Here is a 21101-nt window from a genome sequence, read left to right as displayed (position 1 = left end):
GGCCCAGAAATATTCAGTGAACATTCCAGGTAGACTGGGCCATTCTAAGAAAGGTGTTGAACACCTGGTTAAAGAATGAGGGCTGGACTAGTTGAGTGCACAGGAAAAGTCCATGAAAGTGTTACGGGTGAGGCTTAACCTCACACCTCTGTGTGGTACAGGCTGGAGTGTAGAAAGATAAGCTAAGGGGGGACCCATGGGGTTACTGTTGTAGAAGGAGGTAGTCATGTGACAGCAGCAATGTGGTTATGGAGCAGGGAAAGGATGTCTAAAGCAGCTTATTGGATGTGGAGGAGAAAGAACGGGAAAAACTGAGTCCAAAGTATCACGTGGGACACTTAGCAGAAATAAGGACAACCTGATTACTGGACTGCTTTGTAGTGGAAGATGATTGGTACATCACACTTTACAGGTTGTTACTTTTCTATCTTGACTGAAAAACAGAGATGAAAACACACACACACCCAGGCACAAACACACGCATACACCTCCCCGCCCCTCCCCCACAAGCCTTGCTAAATAAAACTGAAAGGAAGAGGTAAAACTAAACTGTCTGTACCTATCTTGCAAAATTAGAAATTTTATTTGCATTTTCTTGTGCTTTGATCAAATGGCTTCAGAACCCATAATAATGATGACATCTTACAAAAATGTGCAAATATGGCTCAGAGCGATGTATGAATAGGAGGCCCAAGCATTGAGAGCTGTGGCACAGATGAGGAGAAATTGTGGTCTTAAATTGTATGGGTTATTGTTTTTTTTTTTATCCTGGGAGGAGTTTTGAATATTACATTCTCCAGAGAATGTAAACATCAGATGATTGACCTTGTCGTCTGTAAGTTTCAGGGTTTTCAATTTACTTGACAGAATCAGGAAAGTTGTTTTTTTTTCTGGTTGGGGGGCAATGTGTTGGAAGGATCCCTAGTACTTTGGCTGACACTTCCAGCTGCAGCAGGCTGCCACCAAAGAGAGGACCCTGGCTTTGCGGTGGCACCCACACTAGCACACTGGGGCCACCAATGATGGCTACACCCAGACCATATTTCAGATGCTATAGCCCATCTGCACAGCAACCTGCCCACTGACTCTTCCATCAGGCAACCAGCCCGTGGATGCTATTCAGTAACTTGGGTTCAAGGGCTTTTCAGAGTATTACCCTCCCGTACCTACACCTCACCTGCTTTACTCAAATCTTGTGTGAAAAAAACTGTACATATTTGGCTATGAATAAGAAAATTATAGGCTTGTACATACAACTTAATTATGATAATACCATAAGAAATTTTAATATGTAGTTAAAGGTTTAGAGAGTCTTCTGGGCTCTAAAGGAATACGTTGAATTTGACATGTTTTCTGAACTGAAATTTTTATAATTGAAGTAATTATCTGGTGTTGCTTTGTATTTCCAAATGAACGCATATTGTGACCTATATAGCATACGATAAAGGCTGTAATTATGCAGAATATAGTACGGGAAGCTATTGGAGTATCTCTAAACCACCTGTGTTATTTCTTTTTAACAAGAATTTCATTGGAAATTTAAAAAATATATATTTTCTGGAATAGATCCACTTAAAAATGTTCTTATACCGCTTATAAATAGGTTATAAAATGGATCTAGTTCACCATCTCTTACCCTGTAATGGTCAAGGTTGTCTTCTGGAATTGGAAGACCCATGTAACGTTCTGTGTACACTGAGTCTGTGATGGAGAAAAGAAAAAAACTTAATTCATACAATAAAAACTTTTTTCCCTTTTTTTTGGGTTACTTTATATGCTTTCATATTCTTTACTTGTGCAAAGGTCTATAGTGTTATCCTCAGAATATCTCCTCCAGATCATCTCTACTTGGCTTTTTAAAGCAGCCAGACTCCTGCCTTTCCATACTCAGCCCTATAGCCCATTCCCTTTAGCCCTTCCTGTGAGGGCAGAGGGAGACCAAACCAGGTGATCTAAAACCCAATCAACAACCCTCCTGCAGAAAAGTCAAATGGGAAGTGCTAAGTGATAAGGACTCTACATTATCTTCTGACCCTCTCAAAGATCTTGATTAGCAAGTCAGGTAATGTCTCAATTGTCTTGAATTTCTTGGTCCTGACATCAGTCAGTATATGCTTTACTTTAGATACTCTCTTTCCTACTGGAAACTCCTCATAATTTTCAATTACTAGTTGCTTACTTAAATCATATATTGTTTTTGGTGGGGGGGAGACAGATCAAAAGGAAAGAAATCAGTTATCATTTATTTGCTGTAAAACCCTATAACGTCTCAGCTACTCCATCATAATGCAAGTTAAACATCTGTTTTCTCTCATTTTGTGGAGAGGCCTCAATTCTGATGTTATAACTATTGAGTATTGAGAAACAGATTACATTAGTATCTGTGCTGAAGTGACATAAGCTGTTTTATCTATAGATATGGCAGAAAAACATATGCATTGTTGGTTTGGTTATTTAAACATATTTTTGACCTAATTTAAAAAAATTAAATCATGTATCAAATGTATGTGTGTGTGTGTATATATATATATGTGTGTGTGTGTGTGTGTGTGTGTATATGTATTTCCTAAAATATCAGTGAGAAAATTTACTGTGGCTGAATTCCAATATAACTTTAAAAATCTGAAATAACTGTTTTTGAAACATGACCAGGTTACAGTAAATAAATAAGTATAATATGTTTCCATTGTGCTACATAGGTTAATGGCTTGAATTTCTCTATAATTGTACCGGTATTTCAATATTGATTTAATTAATTATTTAGAAAAATATATCATCAAAATAACAAGCTTAAACAACATCCTAACTAACCCTTTGTGAATGACTGGAATTGGAGATTAAAAACTACATTGATAACTAATGTTAGTTGTTCCATGTGTATTACTCATGCTTTTCCTATGGAAATCAAAATATTTTCCTCCAAAATGAGTAACAGCAATATTTTATCATTTTGATTAAAGTGAATACAGACTACAAGCAATTTTACATATCTAGAGGACACTAATATATAAAATATAGTATCTTAAAGTACACTTTTAAAATATAAGATTTTCCTAAAATGCTCATCTTTTAACATTTAAATATGAATAACTTAGGTTATACATTTAATGGAGGGGGTGGGGGGGAATAGCTTTTAAGGGCAAAATAAAAATTTCCCCAAACAGCTACAATTCTTCTTGTCCTAGAACATAATACCCCTTTCTTATTATGCTAACCAGGTTTACACGTGTAAGAAGGTCTCAAATTTTAAAAATACTATTTAAAAAATGCTTAGTGTTGTTGTAAACTTTTAGAAGTACGTCTTGCAATACCACTTATGTCCTCCTTCAATTTGATTTTTGAGTAATATTGTTCAAATTTGCACATATATAAGAATTCTAGAAAGTTCCCAAGTGTTAGGTTGGTCCATATATGTTTAATAACGTTCTCTTCTTACCATTATGTAGTTCCAAACTCACAAAGGTTGTTTCTATTTTATTGACCACCAGAGGTCTCCAAAAACAAGCCTTCCAATAGAACAGTTAATATTAAGCAGGAAAGAATTACCTGAAAGCAAATCTATTGTGTGAGGATCAATCCTAACTATGTTCTCCAATTTTTTTTGAAACTAAAAGACGGTGTGGTCTCTTTTATACATTGGCTTCTCTTGACTTGGAGAGGCTTTAAAGAAGAGTTTTCCACAGGACTGGTACTGCGATATATTAGGACATTAAATATTTAATGAGCATATTCATTATGAATGATTCTATCCTTATACTGAATAAAGGACTTGAGATGGGGTAGGAAAAGATACAGGAAAATAATTCACCTTCTCACCACCTCTGGCTCTTCCCCCCTACCTAGTGTTTCACTGCTTACCTGCTCCCACTTGGGAATTATACCGTACATGTGTATGACAGAGCAATACTTTCTCAGCAGTGAACAGGATATTCTAGGGTGGCTATCACCTACTCAGAGACAGTGCAAACAAAACCCCCAGGAATTCACCTGCCCTAGTCTCTTCTTTCCACCCAAAGTCCTACTTATATTTGACTTTTACCTGAAGGGAAAGAGATACATACTTCTCTTCTTGTTCTAATATGTGAAGCTTCAAACTCAAGTTAGAATAAAAAGAAGGAAGCGTTTATCTAAAGAATTGTAGCATTGGGGATGTTTTAAAATCTGGAAAACTGAATTTGTTGATAAGACATTTAGAAAACAAAATTGGTTGGTAACTAAACGTGTAGATAGCATTTACTACCGTCTAACATTTCACAATGGCAGAATAAGTGAGACTGTTTCATTACAGGTATCCATAAAGTACTTCTAAGATGAATCAGTTTATTTACTGTAGAAACACTGAAACTCAAAAAGGAATGGTTTTGTCATTGGAATGTGAAGGTTCACACTCAGTAACTCTGTACCTGTGAGTGATCACTTACCATAGTACTCCCACTTTGACACGGGCGCCACGGCTATTCCACACTTGAACACGCCACTTCCTGCTCCCAGGACCATTGAGGTTACATACCCTCCATATGACTAAGAAATGGAAACAGTTATTTTTATGGAGGTAAAGGAATTAAGGACATATGGTAAGCAAGTCGCAGTTTCCACATTTCTCACATCTTTATATACTGTGCCTCTTTTGAGATAGAAAGCATGGTAGAGAAGGTTTAAATTGGCCTTAGTTGGGTAGTATCTAAAGACTACACTTTCAGAGCCCTGGTCCCTCTTCTTGGTAGGTGTAAGGGGGAAAGTATTGAAAATTTGCTGGGTAGTACTAATTGAAGACAAAAAATGAACCAAAACCAAAACCAAAATAAAACCTCCCAAAACCAAAAAAGCAATAAACACTGAATCTTTACTGACTTGGACCCATGAGAAAAAGTCTCCCTCCTTCCCTCTCTCCTTCTATCCTTCTTTTCCTTTATCCCTCTTTCTCTCCTTTATTCTTTTTCTCCCTTCCTCACCTCCCTATCCCATTGTAATAAACAAAAGTGTAAGCCTGGGGGGACTCATCACCCAGAAATCTAAGACATTGGACCTTCTTAGATTGAAATGATTGACATGATTTTCACCTCCAAATATGTACAAACAAAAGTAAATGATCCTGCTCTGGGTTATATTCACTAAGGAAGGTGTACAGATTCATCAGCCAAACTACTCACCCAGCCCCAAATTGCAATCCGTTTGTCATCCACAAATCCCATTTTTGAAAATTCTCTAAAATACATGGAACAAGTCCACGAATTAGTATCACACTGTGTATAGAAAACTAAGATAACTGCACAAATGTGAGAAACCCTGCCATTTGTTCTCTATTTCATTCTATTAGAAACAAAGATTCATTGCTGCCAGCAATCAAATAAACACCTGAGATCGATGTCTATCATTTTTAACTTGAGCCAGATGAACAAGGTTTACTTGTGTTGGTATCCATAAAAAGTGTGTGTGTGTGTGTGTGTGTGCGTGTGTGTGTGTGTGTGTGCTTCACAGAAAACAAATCCTGGCTGTTTTTTTCACAGCTTTATATAAAAATTTGCAGCCCAGATGCACTTTTCTTTACATAATTGAATTTAAATCTCTCCAGATGTTTTACAGTTTGAGAGAGGCTGTCCCTGCAATGGAGAAGCATAGAGGTGTGTAGAACATCTGGGTAGGGCTTAGAAATGTCTCTGGGCCCCCTACCTGAGAACTTAAACATCATTCTCTAAATACATCCCTTCTTATGATGGGTGTTGATTAGTTAGCTCAGCACTATTAAATAAGAAGCAATTTTTCCTTGATGGATTAAGAAGTCTTTTTGTCATTAAATTGTGTTCAGGATTGGAATCCAGGTAAAGAAAGGAGAAAAAGGTTCTTTGCGTATATTTCTTAATCTTAGCCTTACATCAAAAGGTAATTTGTTTACTTTAAAAAAAATCTAGCAAATGGGGCCCTTAACTTTGCAATGTCAAGGGAGGAAGGGGACCCTTGCATTGACTTATATGTGACTTTAAAAAGCTTTGTTTTCAATTGATGATATATGTCTTAGACTGCCCTGAGTTAAGCAATATTAGAAAAACTTCAATGTAAATAGTTTTCAACTCATTATCCTCTCCATGCAAACCTTTTAAACTTAGAACACATATGTACAGAAATGTGCACCAAATCATACCTGTACAAGCTGGTAAACCTTTACAGAGTGAGCATACCTTGAACCAAAATATAGGACATTACTATCACCCAGAAGCCTCTGTGTCATTTCCCTCTTTGGAAAAAGAAAAAATGAAATGTCTTCCTTTTATTGGATTCCATAAAAATTTCACCTGAATTTGTACCAATATAAATTGGGTCGTGCAGGATATACACTTTTGTTCCTGGCTTCTTTCACTCAACAGTCTGCGAGATTCATCTGTGTTGTTGTGTATAGTTCCTTTTAGTTGCTGAAAAGCAGCTACTCATTACTTTTTAAATGGAGTTGTAGATTGTGGATAACACAATTCTATCATTTTAGACTTGAGAAGACCTGGAAATCATGCTCTCTCTCACAGAGGACCAATCTGGATAAATAAAAATGTGTTTGTAAAATATTAAAGCCTCACTCCTGAACCAATTTATCCTCTCTCTTATCTAACCTTTTTTTTTTTTTTACTTTCAAGGATAATAGCTAATCATTAACTTTGATGTAACAGACTTAGCGATACTTAATAAATTGTCATCTTCTCTCCTCTTTGGTTGTTCCTCTTTTTAAAGGCATTTTCCTCCATCCATTTAATCATTCACAATTTTTCTCCATTTCCTAGTTTATGGTTTCACAACATTATTTAAAATCACTAACTTATTTTGCTTTCCAGACATCTATGCAGTTGGTTATAGAAACTCAAAGACTACATTTCCCATTTACCAGTTGAATGCAATTGAATGTAAGTTGGAGGGAGACCTAGTTTCAAATCCTGACCAGTCTTGGCAAATTACCTAACCTAAGAGCCTCCATTTCTTTACCTGAAGTGTAAGGTATGAACACCCACCTCTCAGGGTTGCCGTGCAGCTTCAATGAGAATGCAGGTAAAACACTGCATGTTACGTGTGCATTCCCGGGTAACCATCATTCATGACTAAAATCTTTCTTAAGCCATATCACATCTATTTATAGTCTCATAACTGATGTCATTCATCCTTAACAAAGCCCTTATAATTGTGAGTGACAATGGTCGTGTTCCACAATTTTCCCAAATTGAGGGAGTAACCCTCACTCAGCAGAATGTAGGAGTCACTCCTAGGACTTCATAGCTGTCACCCTCTTCCAAGGTAAATGTACACCAAACTCCTCTACTTATCCTTGACTACAGGGTTGGCTTGCTTGTTTAGTTAGATGTTTACTCAGGGGTACATTTATCCCTCGGTTTGTCCATGTGTTTGATGAATTCTGAGTCCCAATTCCTAGAAGGTGGTAGCACATAGGTCAACTCTCTTTCTAAGTCTAAACATAATATCTTCACTAAAAATCCAGCCCAAGAATGAAAGATTCATCCCAGGATACTTTCAGTTCTTTACACTTCACAACTTTAAAATATAAATGGAGGGAGAAAGAAATCAAATGACGTTTGAATTCATCTCCTAGTCACTCACCTGGTTGCTTCAATTTGATCTTCAACTTCAAATGTTCCCAGTCTTCTGTTGACTGCGTGCATGATCTTATCTCCTTGGTAACCACTTCCTCTGCCATCAAAGCTAGCTACTATAATGTTTTCTGTGCTTGCAAGGTAAGTAGCCCAGTTGAGTCTGAAGACAGCATCTGCTTTTTGACTACAGGGGCCTGCATATCTGTGAAAAATCCCAAACTGTTAGCCTTTGTGGTTTTCCTGAATCAAATGAGGAGTGCTTGCATTTCTATCCCCTGTGGACGGGAAGTGTACGTCTTCCTGTTCATGAGCTTGAAATCGTGCCAGCCCCCGGAGGTGTCCACAATGGGTCCTCTAAAACTTGGCAACATGACTATAATGGCTGTGTGTTTCCTCCAAAGAGGCCCATCAGTTTTATCTTTGAAAACTGTTATCAAACACAGACTTCACAGGCCAATGGTTTCTAAGTCGTATATATCTTGGAGATCAAAGAAGTAAATATTCTAATAATTGGGATAGGGGAGTTGTGTTATGAGAAAACAATGAGGATGACAATAAATACAGCTTTGAATATATCTTTCTGACTGAGCTTACAAACATTCCTAGACTACAAGTTTCCTTGGTTGGAACTTCCTTAAGGACTTTGGCTGCTGTGGGATATGCGCCGCGTGTGCCTCAGTGCCCAGGACAGTGCTGCTCACCAAGGCTCCACAGGGCACTGCGAATGGGCCAAAGCATGAACGAACACCATTCCTTAAAACTTCAGAGGAGAAACAAAGAGACTATATTGGAAGATGGGTATACTGTTTGGCATTCTATTCATTAACAAGTTTAGCTCCCTCATAGCTGCATTCTTCATATAGGCTATAACTTATCCATACACGGCTGTGTGTACAATCTCCATCAAGCCGTCTCATTTTCATTTGTTAATCAAGAGACACTCCCTACAGCTCATTGGATCTCATGTAAATACATCTTCTTTGCACCATCTACAGGACTCCTGGACCCAGATCTTCTCCAATAAGTCTTCCCTCCCCAGACTGTCTCTCCTATTCATCTGCTCGCTCTTCCCTCCACAGGACTGGACAAGTCCTGCTTGGACCTCTTTGCTAACATTTTCCTCCCTTTCCTTAGGGATGGCAGTCAAAAGAACTTTAGTTTTAAACAAAATATTATATGACTTTAATTTTACACTAGATTTTGCAACATTCTATCTTTAAAAAGAAGAAGGCATTCATGAATTTCTTGGGCAAGTAAACATTTTTTAACATGTGAAATGCCTTGGTCCTTTCAACGGTCTTATATTTGGTAGAATAATAGCTTCCCTTAATATTAACTATGTATCAAGTTACCTAACCCTGTAAGATTAAACAATGTCATTTTTAAAAATAGAAAACAACGATTTAGACATATATGAAAATGAAGAGGAAAGTCACTGAAAAGAATGGGCACCAAATTTACCATATTTTTTTAACTTTCCTAATGAAGGGGAGATCTAGTCATTACTTACTGGGGAGTCCAAGAATATAAAAATATCACGTTTTTGTTTTTTAACAAACGCTTGTGTCAAAATATCACTCTTTTTTAAAGGTAAAGGATCCTTGTTGTTTAGTATTGGGGCTAAGGCCCAAAGCAAGTGAGAGCTACTGTAGTCAATATTTGACTAAATTAGGTGTAATGAGAATCAAATAGCATATCTGGAAGTTTAAAATACCTCTTTCTCTTTCTTTGAGCTTTTATGTTTGGTTTACATGGAACTGTAAACACAGCAGAACAAGGCCGTGTCTGATGCTAGTATCTGTTCCCTTCTTTTTTTTTTTTGCTAGTAGCAACAGGAAAGTATCCCTGAGTTTTCAGTTTTCCTTTCTGTATAATGGGCCCAACAGAACTTACCACATCGGCTTGCTGTGTGGACAAAATAAGGCAAATTACCTGGCATGCAGCAGGCACCCAGAACTTTTATTGGTTTGTTTCATTTTGAATAAAGGAAATGAGGCAAGTTGGGACAGGAAGAGTGGCATTGTGGTATTCTGTGTGAGGTCAGGGCAATTTTGGAAATATTGAAGTAAAATATGTTCCTAGTAATTATCAAAAATATTTTACAAAGATGCCATATTTAGACCTCACATGAGCTCTTATTTACTGCTCAAAGACTTGTGATTTCAGAACTTTCTCTAGGACTTGGAGAAGTTTGGATTATAATGAATACTTTCCTGTATCACATCTTCTCTTCACCAAAAAAGGGAATGGAAAATACCAGGCATATTTCAGGGACTAAAGAAAGAGAAACCTGACATTGGGATGAATTAAAGGCTACAAATGGGAGATGTTTGGGCAAATTTGGAGATAAGGAAACTGTGAAGACTGTTAATACCCATCTATTGCTTGTTAAAATGTCCATGAGGTAAGGATGAACATGGGGACTTGAGAATCTCTTTGGAATTCCCTTGGAGTTCAGGGGGGAAAAAAAAAATCAAAACAAACTCCATATGCCATTATGATAGAAGAAGAGTGTCAACCTTCTCCATTAGAAAGATGGTAGATAACACAGGTTTGGATTTGCAGTTGCAGAATGGAAGAAGCAATATTAAAACTGCTCTACAATGATTCAGGAAGAAAGGATGCATTTGGCTCTGTTTTTCAGTAAGCTACACCCGGCAAAAGATGTACAATGGTTAACTTCTAAATTATTCCCTTATCTTGAATACTTACACATCTATTAGCAGAGGATATTTCTTGGATTTATCAAAATGAGGAGGCAAGATCATCTGATACCAGAATTCTAAACAAACAGAAAGGTTAATTAGTGAAATAAGAACACTTATTAGCACATGATTTCGGTTCCTTATCTTTGTCAGTGATAAATAACATGTAGAGTTTAGCAGTTTGTTAAATTAGAAAAAGAAAATGAACCGATTTGATTCAGCACGTTTTTCAGATATAAAAATATTCTCTTTCAGGTTAAAATACTAGTTTAAGGTCAAAACAATAAAGTTGTTTCTAATGGATCTATTAAATACATCGGTGCCTTGTAAAATAAAAGGGCATCTTAGAATTGCTGATGTTTCGTTTTTACGATTCTGTTCTTTGGCATCTGATCCACTCATCTAGTTTGTTTATGGCTTATGTTTTAAGTTTCCCTCCAAAATGTTTTCCTCTTCTTGAATTTCTTTGAAGATGTTTAGGATTTTTAGTTGGCCTTAACTCTATCTTAAAATTCTGATTTAATAACATTTTTGTAATTCTTATTGCCATCCCAGACCGTAAAGCTGAGTTCCCATTTTCAGCTCTGTGTTTCACAGAATGAAATCAGGTTTATGTGGGGCAAACTGTTCTGTACGATCTTGTGCAGGTCTGTTTAATTCTCTGTGCTTGATTTAACTTTAACATCAGTTTAATAAAATTTGTTCCTAAATAATAAATCGGTTACCTCTGCTCCCAAATTCAGGCTAATTAGTTAGACTAATCTTTTTTTTTTTAAAGAGAGCGAGAGAGAGACAAAGAGAAAGAGTTGTTTCATATTTTAATAAGATTATTTCCAGCTTCAGAAGATTTAACCTGTATGGAAAAAAATCCTTATCTCTAGAGCTGTTCTTCCTTATGTTTATCTTTCTTTTGTTTTTTGTTCATAATAATTATTTTAGTTGAGGAAAAATTAAAAGTTTAAGAGTAAAATCTTTATGTAGATAGATTTTTCTTCAATTTGTATTTTGCTGGTTATTTTATGCCTTCTGATTAAATGTGCTTATGAGAACAAAAGTTTTAATCTTTATTATATTTGAGTAGAATGTCAAACTATCAGTTGATAATGATATTTTTAATAAATATGCCAAAGTCAACACTTGATCTCCCCTTTGTTTGAATCAGCACTGGTTGATTGGAAGTGTTTTACTTCCTATCTTTTGGAAGATGCACTGTCTCTCCTTTGGCGGGGGGGTGTCACATCCTAATATTTAATATGTCACATCTTAATATTCAACACCTTCTGTACCAGACGGTCCAGATAGCTCTCCAGGACTGTCTCCAGAACTCTAAGCCCTTGCCAGCTAAGCCAGATTCAAGGTCCAGCAGCATTGGCATCACATAGGAGCTTATTACAAACTTAGAATCCTGGGTCTACCCTGACTTGCTGGCTCCAAATATGCATGTTAATAAGGTCCCAGGTGATCCATAAGCACCTGCAGTTTCAGTAGCACTGCTCTAAGCTCTTCTTCAAAAGTACCCTCTACTCTCCGTGCTTCTCCTGCCATTTAAAATTGGATGACCTGAGTTTCTTCCATTATTATCCTATATTTTAAAAAGAATCTAAAATAAATCAATCTTGATGGATTCCCCCTCCCCTATGAGTTGTTAGCCCTTAATAGAAAAGACAAGCAAGCAAATAAAAACGACAACAACAAAATTACAAGATTTCCTCCTCAAAGAAACCCCTTGTTCTTAGTCGTCCCTGAACATAATCCATGATCAGGCCACCAGGCCAGGGCCTATCACGGGGAGGAGGTTAGGGAAAATTCAAGACTTCTGTCCTGAGACTGAAGTTTCAACATTTTATAGCCAACCCTATTTTTTTATACAAGTTATTTTAAATCTGTTTGGGTTAAAAGTAAAATATATTAGGATATCATTAAGTTAAAAACACAATTAATACTTAATAGTAGAACAGAGTTACTAATGAGATGAGACTGAACTAGCAATAATGCATTTTCTCCAAATATTTTCCTCTTAGAATAATATATGTTACATAGAATCATACAGTATTTTTTAATTAAAAGAAAAGTAAAACTAGTGGTTCTTGTGGCAGAGCATTTCATGGAAAAATAACCTTACATTAGATTTACATAAAAAATAAAATACATATTGTCAGATAAACTTATATTTAGTTATATTTTTACTGGTGTTTCCATGAAAGGTTATGTTCCAACAGAAATTTAACTTACTTGTTTTGTGCAAATAAATGAAGTCCAGTTTTTTTGAGGGCATCTGGACACCCTGCAGCATTTTATCCAAAGCTGAATTGTCTTCCAGGACTCTCAGTTCTAAACAAATAATTGAGACAGCAGTCATTTGTTACAACACGAAGAATATGGATCGTGCAAAGCAATAACAAACAAGTGGGCGATTCACTGATGGGACTACACGTACTTCAGGTTATAAGCCTTGTTTTCAAGTCATTGTTAAGACACTCTAAAGCCAAAGAAAATCCCATTGTGCTAAGTACATGTTGCTTCTATTCACACACGCTTTCCTGAAAAGCAAACGGGGGTGAAATAAGAGAAAGTACCTTTATCATTGCTGTTGCTATGCAGAGTATAGAGGGGCAGACCAGGGCCTGTTAACATAATCGGGAAAAAATATATTTTAGAGTTTTGGTTTTTTTAAAGAAGATAACGTACTTTTCAAAAATAGCGTTTGTTACCATTTAACTTTGATATAATTTTGACACCATTTAGCTTTGATAGAATGAATATCACAGTGGATAAGAAGCTTACTAAGTGTTAGCTGATTTTCCTTTTCCTTAAAATGAACGCAATTTGAGTGTAAGAAGTATTACCGGAGAGGCACAGGGCTCTGGAGAATGAAACAGAAGATGCATCTCTGACCCTGCTGGGCGCCTTGCGCACATTGCTATGTCTGAGTCCAATTTCCTCATCTGTGGACTAAGCCATCCAGACCCAACGAGAGCCGCTATCCTTCCCAACTCTTAACACCGAGGTCCAGCGAGTACCACAACCTCTCTCAGGCCCCGCCCCCTTAGGGTGGAGCTCCAGAGCTAGGTTCCCCGGCCCCCAAAGGGCAGATTTCCCCCGCCCCCCCGCTGCTGCCCCCACTGCGGAGTCCTGGACCAGGCGGCACATCTGCACTGTGCCTGACTTGGATAAGCAATTCCTTCCTGGCATGAGAAAAGTGTTTTTTCGCACACACTCAGATCTTCACTATTTATCCCAACTGTGGTAGTTGCAGAGTGGAAGGTAATGTATAGAAAAAGCTATCTCGTGAGCTATTTAATTTTGATACGTTTGGATCATGATATTAATTTTTACATTTGATCAGAACCACAGTGGAGGCATTATAGGGACCTGGGTTTGAATCCCTGGCTCTCCTGCTTTGTGACGTGAGATAGCATATTTATGCTTTAATCTCCTCACATGTAAAATGAGGATAATAATATCTGCATTATAGAGTTTTCTTTTTAAAGGATCAACAAGATCATGAATACAAAACTTGAGCACAGTGCCTAGTATATATAAAACAGGTGCCCAAGAAATGGTGACTGGAAACAGCCATAGTAAAGAACTACAAAGAAAATGTATTAAAGAAAATGTGCCAGTAAAAAAAAAGGCTCAGATAAATGGTTTGAAGACCTCTTTCTGGCGATTCACAGTTCTTTTTCAGAATATCCAGACCTTTTCTCTCATTTTGAGAAGTAATCTAGCTTAGTGTTAATAGCAGAGGCCTGTGTTTGAATCCCATTGGGCCTCTTATTAGCTGCGTGACCTGTGAAATCACATTGTCTCTCCTTGTCCAGATTTCTTCACTTATATTAAAGAAAACAATAATAACAATAGCAACAGAAGACGAAGCTGTGAGCAGGTTGAGTCACAGGCACCACCTACATACATTTTTCTCATTTCAAGGGGCAAGTGCATAAAATTATAATCTGGGTTAAAAAATGCACAACATGTATGTGTATAAGGATGAAGTGCCTCTGTCATACATAAGCTCTGGGATGTGCTTTCAGTCTAAAGCAAGCCTCTTGGTTAGAAGAGGAAGGAGAGATGGTTAGCTCACCACTTATACGTGAGTGAAGGGAATAGGACTCATATGATATCAAGAACTCAGATTCAATAGGAGAGAACTGAGCAGGGCAGAAACTGGGCACTGAAGGGAAGCCTTCAGGGATGGAGACACTGAGCCAGGAGGGTGGTAAGAAGGTTGTCCAGAGAGGGTAGGGGATGCAGGGAGCTACTCAAGAGGGATTTTGGGGGTACCCTCTGCTCTCCCTCCCTGTCTTTCGTTCATACTTACCAGAACATCTCAGCTGATAATACTTCGCCTCTTTACTAAACGATACAGAGTAGTATTGACACCTTTCTGGATTCAGCTCACAACTAAGGCATGTCACTTTTGTGGGGTAATTAAGTTGGATTCTGTAAAACCAATGGTGGAAGTTAAGTACTTGATGAAAGGAAAAATGAAAGAAGGAATTGAATAATGCCGTATTCTAGTTTCAAAGATATCAGAATGCCAAAGCAATAATCAGAAACTTTTAAAATGTGAAAAAAATGCATGGATTAATTCATAATAACCTCAAACCTCCCGTTGTCTGGAAATATCACAAAGCATCTAATAAACTCATGCTCTTTTGTTGACATGTGGGTTGGTTTATCGAGGAATAAAAGCATTCGATAGTAGTTCCAATTTAATATATTAGGATAGGCAAAAAATAAAATAAAGAATAAAAACACAAGAGCCAGAAATTGTTCATTAGCTAAAAGGTCAAGTCAACAACTCGATAAAACTCTTACTTATAAAGATTTCTTCCACCTGGCATTCCTTTATGTTCATTACTAATGTAGTATCTGGGAAGAAAACAAATGAAATATATTAATTCTGTTTTTAAGCAAAAGTCAAGTACACTCCATTTAACTCAACACCAAGCACTAGCGTTCACACAAGTGCATGTGCATTAGTGCTTGCCCTTCCTTTATCATTCTTCCCTGCCCCCTCATCCTCAGAAACCATTTGTCCCCCATCATCTCAAAACAGGGGATTCTTTTTTTAACAGACTAAAATATCTGAATATGGGGATTGCTCCCTTAATTAGAGTGACAAGGAAAAACTCAAAGAAAGTCTTCTTTCAGAATAATATGACTGGACAACTAGTCTAAAGTTGACACCTCATTTATTTACACTGTTTTCCATATTTTCTGTTTCATAACACAAACCACTCGGTGGCAGGAGCTCCATCCTCCTAAGAGTGGCAGAGCCACTTCTAAACAGGACCTTCAAAAACTGCTTTGAGCAATGGCAAAACTCCTCCGTGGTGAAACCAATAAAGAATTATAAAAAGTGCCTAAGATTCTAATGAAAAACAACACTCCTGATCCCATCAATTCATGCGTGGTAGCTGACAGCCTCTGAAAAGCTTTCCATTCGCCAAAGAGTAAGGCCGAGACATGGACAAATACAATAGCCTCTCCAAGCCTTCCAAAAATCCAGTATCGGTTGAAATTTAACGAAATGCCCCTGAACGCTAGTTCAGTGTTCCAAGACGTTTAAGAAAAAGAGGCTCCAGCTCTTCTAATGCAAAGCAGGTAAGAGCAAGAGGTAGAGCTGCTTGGTGGCATGGTATCAAGTCTGCTGAGCATATGTGAAAATCATTAAGACTCCCGTATGTTAAAAAGAAAAAAGTCCTGAACACATTCCAAATAGACTACTCTTTATTTGTAGAAGATTTTTCCTTATTTCTGGGCAACGAATGGCATGATTATGACAAATATATTGATATACTACTGATTATTAGAATACTTACAGGTAATCACTGGTAAGAGCTTCTATCCCAATGACCTCCCAGGCTCCTTTTGTAATAAATGTGCAATTCTGATGGGATTTTTCAAGAAAAGAGGTTTATTAGACTCTCTCTCTGATCAAAATTAAGGAGAGGATTAAATCATTTACATCAGGAATTGGGATAATCTCGGTTCTTTTCCCCATCCCACCTTACTACAGATACCACTGGGGTATTTGAATTAGTCTGGTTATTGGTACATAGTGATCGACTTTACCAAACGATTTCCCCTTCAAGTTAGTTTCAAAAAAAGGAGATCAACCCGAAATAAATTATTTAAAAATACTCACTCTCTTATCTGTTTGGAAGTGACAAATGTGTTTGTAGCCCTCTTCGTTGCTGATGATCTTGTAGAAGCTATTCCCGTCAGAGGTAAAATGAGGTTCTGCAGGCCTAAACTAGAGAATAATAGGAAACACGAAACATGTTAAAGCACATTAGCCTCGTCTCAGTACAACTTTAGCTTCAGAAAGTCCTCCCAACACCTATGCTCAAAACCCATATTTCATTTACTTGCCGATTGCAATCAGAGGGTCTCAATAGAAAATTCTCCTCCTTGAAAATGCAGACAAAAGATAACTCCTAGGGAATTTTTGGTGGGGAGTAAATGAAAGAATAAACATGAAGAGGCTTATACAGGACACTCAACACATAGCAGTGGCTATTGTTACCCTTAGGCATCTTCTGTCTATGGAGGATAATGCTATGGTGTCTTGATATGTGTGAGAAAATTAGCATTAGCCTTTCGGTTCTAAGAAGTCAATTTCCTCGATGTCACAATGTGCTTTCTTGAAACAGACTAATATTATTTTTGACTGTTTCTAGTTGGAGGTGGTTTGTAATTTGAGGGATTTCCCCCTCCCCCCTGTTTCTTATACATAATTTTTTTGAAAGTCAGACTTAGAAACTCTTTAATCATTTCTGGACTAGATACCATAAGGAATGTCTGTCGTATATTTCATACGGAAACATTCATATAGTTATCATCTCTATTATAAGCCTTTCCATTTTGCTAAATAGGATCAACAATTTACCCAAAAAAAATAGTTGTATGGAAATATAGAACAAAATTTCCATTTTTTACAGTTCGATAAAAGATAGTTCTCAGAACATAATGTCGTTTAAGCAGAAGAGGATCTATCCCAGCCTGAAAGGAATATATCTCTTTACGACTTCGATTTCCTTACTACATTTGAGAGCAGGTAGGAGATGGTCTTTTAAAACTGTTGGTTCACTTCACTCTCGCTGTTTCCTCGCTCATCAGCTCCCATTTTGGGAAGAAAAATGCTTCCCTCTTCTATTTAGTGATTCAAAACGAATGCATTTATGGAGCAAGCCGAGGCGCGCAGTACACTTGGTGTTCTCATTACAGAGCTCGGAAACACATTCCCCTCTCTAGACCTGTGTTCACAGCCTTATCTTTTTAATACATTTCCCTGTTTCCCCTGGATGGAGTTGTGCCTAGTAGAAATGTGTGAAAAGTGGCATCTGTCTGGTTAAATACAGAGAGGAAAAAACATATTTTTTTCAAAGAGTCGTGAGGAAGTGTAGCATGTCTCTTGCCATGGAGGAAACCACTTTTCATGTTGGCAAACCTCTCCCCTCTGCCCAATCAATGCCTGAACAAAAAGGACGTGTGAATGCTAGGGGGCTCCGAGCCCAGCTGGAAGGGGTCGCATTTCTGGACCAGGGGGCTGCACCTCTGTGTTCTGGGAGACGAGAAATCCTTACTTTTTTTATGTCATTTTGTTTCCCTCTTAAAGGGGCTTAATAGAAGTGGTCATACAAATTAGGGGCGATTCATTCTTCCTCTTTCACATGAGGTGCCATGATGGCTGCAGTGCCTTCATCGGTTTGCTTCACTCCACAGGCTTGTAGCAACGTGGCTGGTATAAGTCTGCACAAGGTGTAGCGTGAGGCATGGGAAGTCACGGAGGGTCACGTGCTTCCTTGGAGCAAGTTCTGCATCCAGGGTATAGTAAAGTGTGAACCCACGTATGTATGATTCCTCCAGAGAGAGGTGCATAGCGGGTGTGGTGTGAGTGCCACTGCGTCCCTGCCGGGGGAAGTCCTGTCCCCTGCGTTTGTGCAGAGGCTGAGGGCGGAAACCATGTTTTCTGCCGCTGAAGCGCCTAACTTCGAACGTGAGGTCAACGAAGACAACTGGTATCTTGGCTGCCTTTCAGCAACGGTTGCTTTTTAACTTTCCAGGAGCTAGAATTTGCCTAGAATATGTCTTTTGTTTTATCTGCTCTTCTCTTGAATTTTCACTTGTCCTTTTACTTTTTCCAACCAAGCATGTTGTATATTCTCTATAAAAAGACATCTCTACAGGGGACATTAAAATATTACGTGAAAAAAGGTCAACTGCTGTCTCTATTAATAGCAAATAACATAGAGGCCTCGTTTGGTATATCTGCATATTAAATAGCTCTGAGTATCTGATCCATGCGACAGAGAATCCCGTAACTCTTACAACTTACTCTTCCAACCCAGCCAGTGGTACTTATTTCAGTGTGCTGCTGTTCCTAGGGAGGGAAAAATACAGAGAGAAGTGAGATATGAATTCTACTCTTTAGCTGCAATTTGCGGCAATATAAGCAAGATTGTACTTGTAATAAGATAAAGGAAAACTATCTCCATTCACATATTTGTATGTATGATAGTACCTTTTACATAGCTGCATTAGAACATTTACCTCTCTTGCCTAGCTAGAGCTGTGTCCTGGATGTGTAACTCGTAAGCCGTCCTGCAGGCTCCTCCACATTTTCAATTCAGCAAGTACAGAAGTATCTCTCCCTTATCCCCACCAGCTTTTTCTTATTCCTTCGTTCTTCTCTGGGTTAGTGGCACCATTCACCCAAGCCAGAGACCTGGGAATCACTCCAGACCCCTGCTCTTCTCACACTAACCCCCTCAGCCCCTGTCTTCTAGTCCTTTGACTTCTCTTGTTCTCCACCATTATTGCCTTAGTTTGTGTCCTGTTGGGTTTCCCAGGTCCATGGCCCTGACCTCCTGGTTGGAGACGCTGCTGCTCTGCTCTCCTTCCAGTCTGCCCTCCACCCTGCTCAACCCACAGCTGACCTCATCAGGCAACAGATAGTTCTAGCTCATTATAATTCTTTCCTACTTAAAACCTTGAAATAGCTCTGAGTGTCTTACAAGGTAAGGTCAAACTCCTCAGAATGGTGCCTGAGCCTTAGCATATATCTCAAACCTCAGTTCTCATCATCGTGCCTCTGCCTCAACCCCTAGTCCTGTGTACCCCCAGACCCTGCAGGCTCCAAGCTCTTCACCCCAGGTGCCTTTGCACAGCCTCTGCTCATAGGGTCCACTTGCCTTCATGCTGCCCCGAATATGACAACTTACCCCAGGCCGCTCTAGTCTCCTCCATGTCATCTCGCATCCCCTTCTGCCTCCCCCCAGCCAGGTTGATTATCTTCTTTTGCCCTACATTTCCTTTGTACCTTGCTTATACACTTTTAGAGCACATTATGGTGCTATTGAGATGATTTAATTGGCAGGAAGCAAAGAGCTTGGTGTTTTACTGTGGATTCTGGCTGTCACTGTGAGCTAAGCAAGCTCCTTGACCTTACTGAGCCTATCTCCACAGTGTCTGGCTACTGTGAGTGTTCAAGAAATGGTAACTATTATTATTGATTTTCATAACAGTCTTCCCTACTAGAAAGTAAACATTTTAGGGACAGGCATGCTGCCTAATTTTTTTTTTTTTTCCCTCCAGAGCTATGCACGGAACTTGGAACAAAATAGGTATTCGATGATTGCTATATAAGTAATGAATGAGTGCATCAAGATACAGGGGCAGGCGGTGGAGGGAAGGATTTCTGGGGCAAGAATCTGCCGTGTGCCCGACCAGGGTGGAGCAGGGAAAAGAGGTGTGTGACCACAGAGCCCACTATCAGAAAAGGGCTTGTAGAGCTGTCCTTGACATATGCCAGCAAGCCTCCCCCAGGCTCTACCCCTCCTGAGGCTGCTGGTCCCAATGGGGCTTTAATTTTGATCCACGACCTATACCTTGAGGTCTCTGGGCTGGAAGCGCCCCCAGCACTTCAAGGTTGGATTAACACTTGCTTTTGCCTTAATGTTGCCACCCTCTCAGCCTGGAAGTTATCTATTTACTTTCTAAAGCTGTTTACTGCTGAAAGATAGTCACAGTGTGGTAACAGATTTGTGGCCTCTAGATATTTGTTTTGCTTCACGTATACTCGGCGAGTCACTCCCCATTTCCTGAAACACGCTTCCTTGACCTTGCGGCCCCTGGCTTTCTCGGACTTTGTGAATTTTGACATCAAATTCTATTTTCTGGCTTTCCAATCACCACCACCCTTTTCCTAAGTGATAGTCTCCATAACTAAAACAGTATGACTAGTGAGAGCAGATGAACTAGACATACCACCGGGTAATATCAAATTATCTAAAAGTCACTCAAGATTTACTCACTGCCTCAGGGTCAGACACAGAGAAAGAATAGAAATTCAAGCTGTATTTCCTGATTACACTCTCCCTGTTTTCCTACAGCCCTCAGATCACACGTAGCTTTGGAAGCAGAACATTCCGATTCAACTTTACCACTGAGGAAATCCATCTTCCGGTGGTCTCATTGTAGTCACAGATATCCATGACTGAATAGTTCTGAATCCTCCGGATCCACTGCAAAGAAATCCTTTCTTCGGTTACCCATGTCACATCACACAAGTAGTAATCCCTGAAAGAAGGGAGGGAAGGAAGGATGGAGGGATGGAGGGAGGGGAGGCAAGGAGGGAAGGGAGGGAGGGGAGAAGGAGAATAACTATTTCCAGACCTTGGTACAAATAGACATTCTGCTCAATGAAATCAATCTTAATAGGAATACAATTTTAAATAGTTGTTGAAGCCATTTAACACCGTAGTATTTTACCCTTTCTTAAAGCTTAAAGTGTAATTTA

The 21101-nt window shown here is 38.6% G+C and overlaps 1 protein-coding gene across 2 annotated transcripts in view; it reads right to left on the bottom strand.

Moving 5' to 3' along the window:
• Positions 1-21101, bottom strand: part of DPP4 (dipeptidyl peptidase 4) — a 77792-nt gene that overhangs the window by 11919 nt on the left and 44772 nt on the right. For both annotated transcript variants that reach the window (XM_024735848.1, XM_024735849.1), the window contains exons 11-23: positions 20746-20881; positions 18639-18683; positions 16446-16553; positions 16120-16187; positions 15113-15166; positions 14613-14734; positions 12868-12915; positions 12524-12622; positions 10299-10368; positions 7594-7788; positions 5151-5205; positions 4422-4521; positions 1637-1701 (exon numbers count right to left, since the gene is read on the bottom strand). In XM_024735848.1, coding sequence (XP_024591616.1) covers positions 1637-1701; positions 4422-4521; positions 5151-5205; positions 7594-7788; positions 10299-10368; positions 12524-12622; positions 12868-12915; positions 14613-14734; positions 15113-15166; positions 16120-16187; positions 16446-16553; positions 18639-18683; positions 20746-20881 — 1165 coding nt within the window. The remainder of the gene's footprint in view (positions 1-1636; positions 1702-4421; positions 4522-5150; positions 5206-7593; positions 7789-10298; positions 10369-12523; positions 12623-12867; positions 12916-14612; positions 14735-15112; positions 15167-16119; positions 16188-16445; positions 16554-18638; positions 18684-20745; positions 20882-21101) is intronic.

Source organism: Neophocaena asiaeorientalis, unplaced genomic scaffold (genome assembly GCF_003031525.2).
Source record: "Neophocaena asiaeorientalis asiaeorientalis breed wild unplaced genomic scaffold, Neophocaena_asiaeorientalis_V1.1 scaffold72, whole genome shotgun sequence".
Classification (NCBI taxonomy): Eukaryota; Metazoa; Chordata; class Mammalia; order Artiodactyla; family Phocoenidae; genus Neophocaena; species Neophocaena asiaeorientalis.
This window is presented reverse-complemented; position numbering and strand designations above follow the sequence as displayed.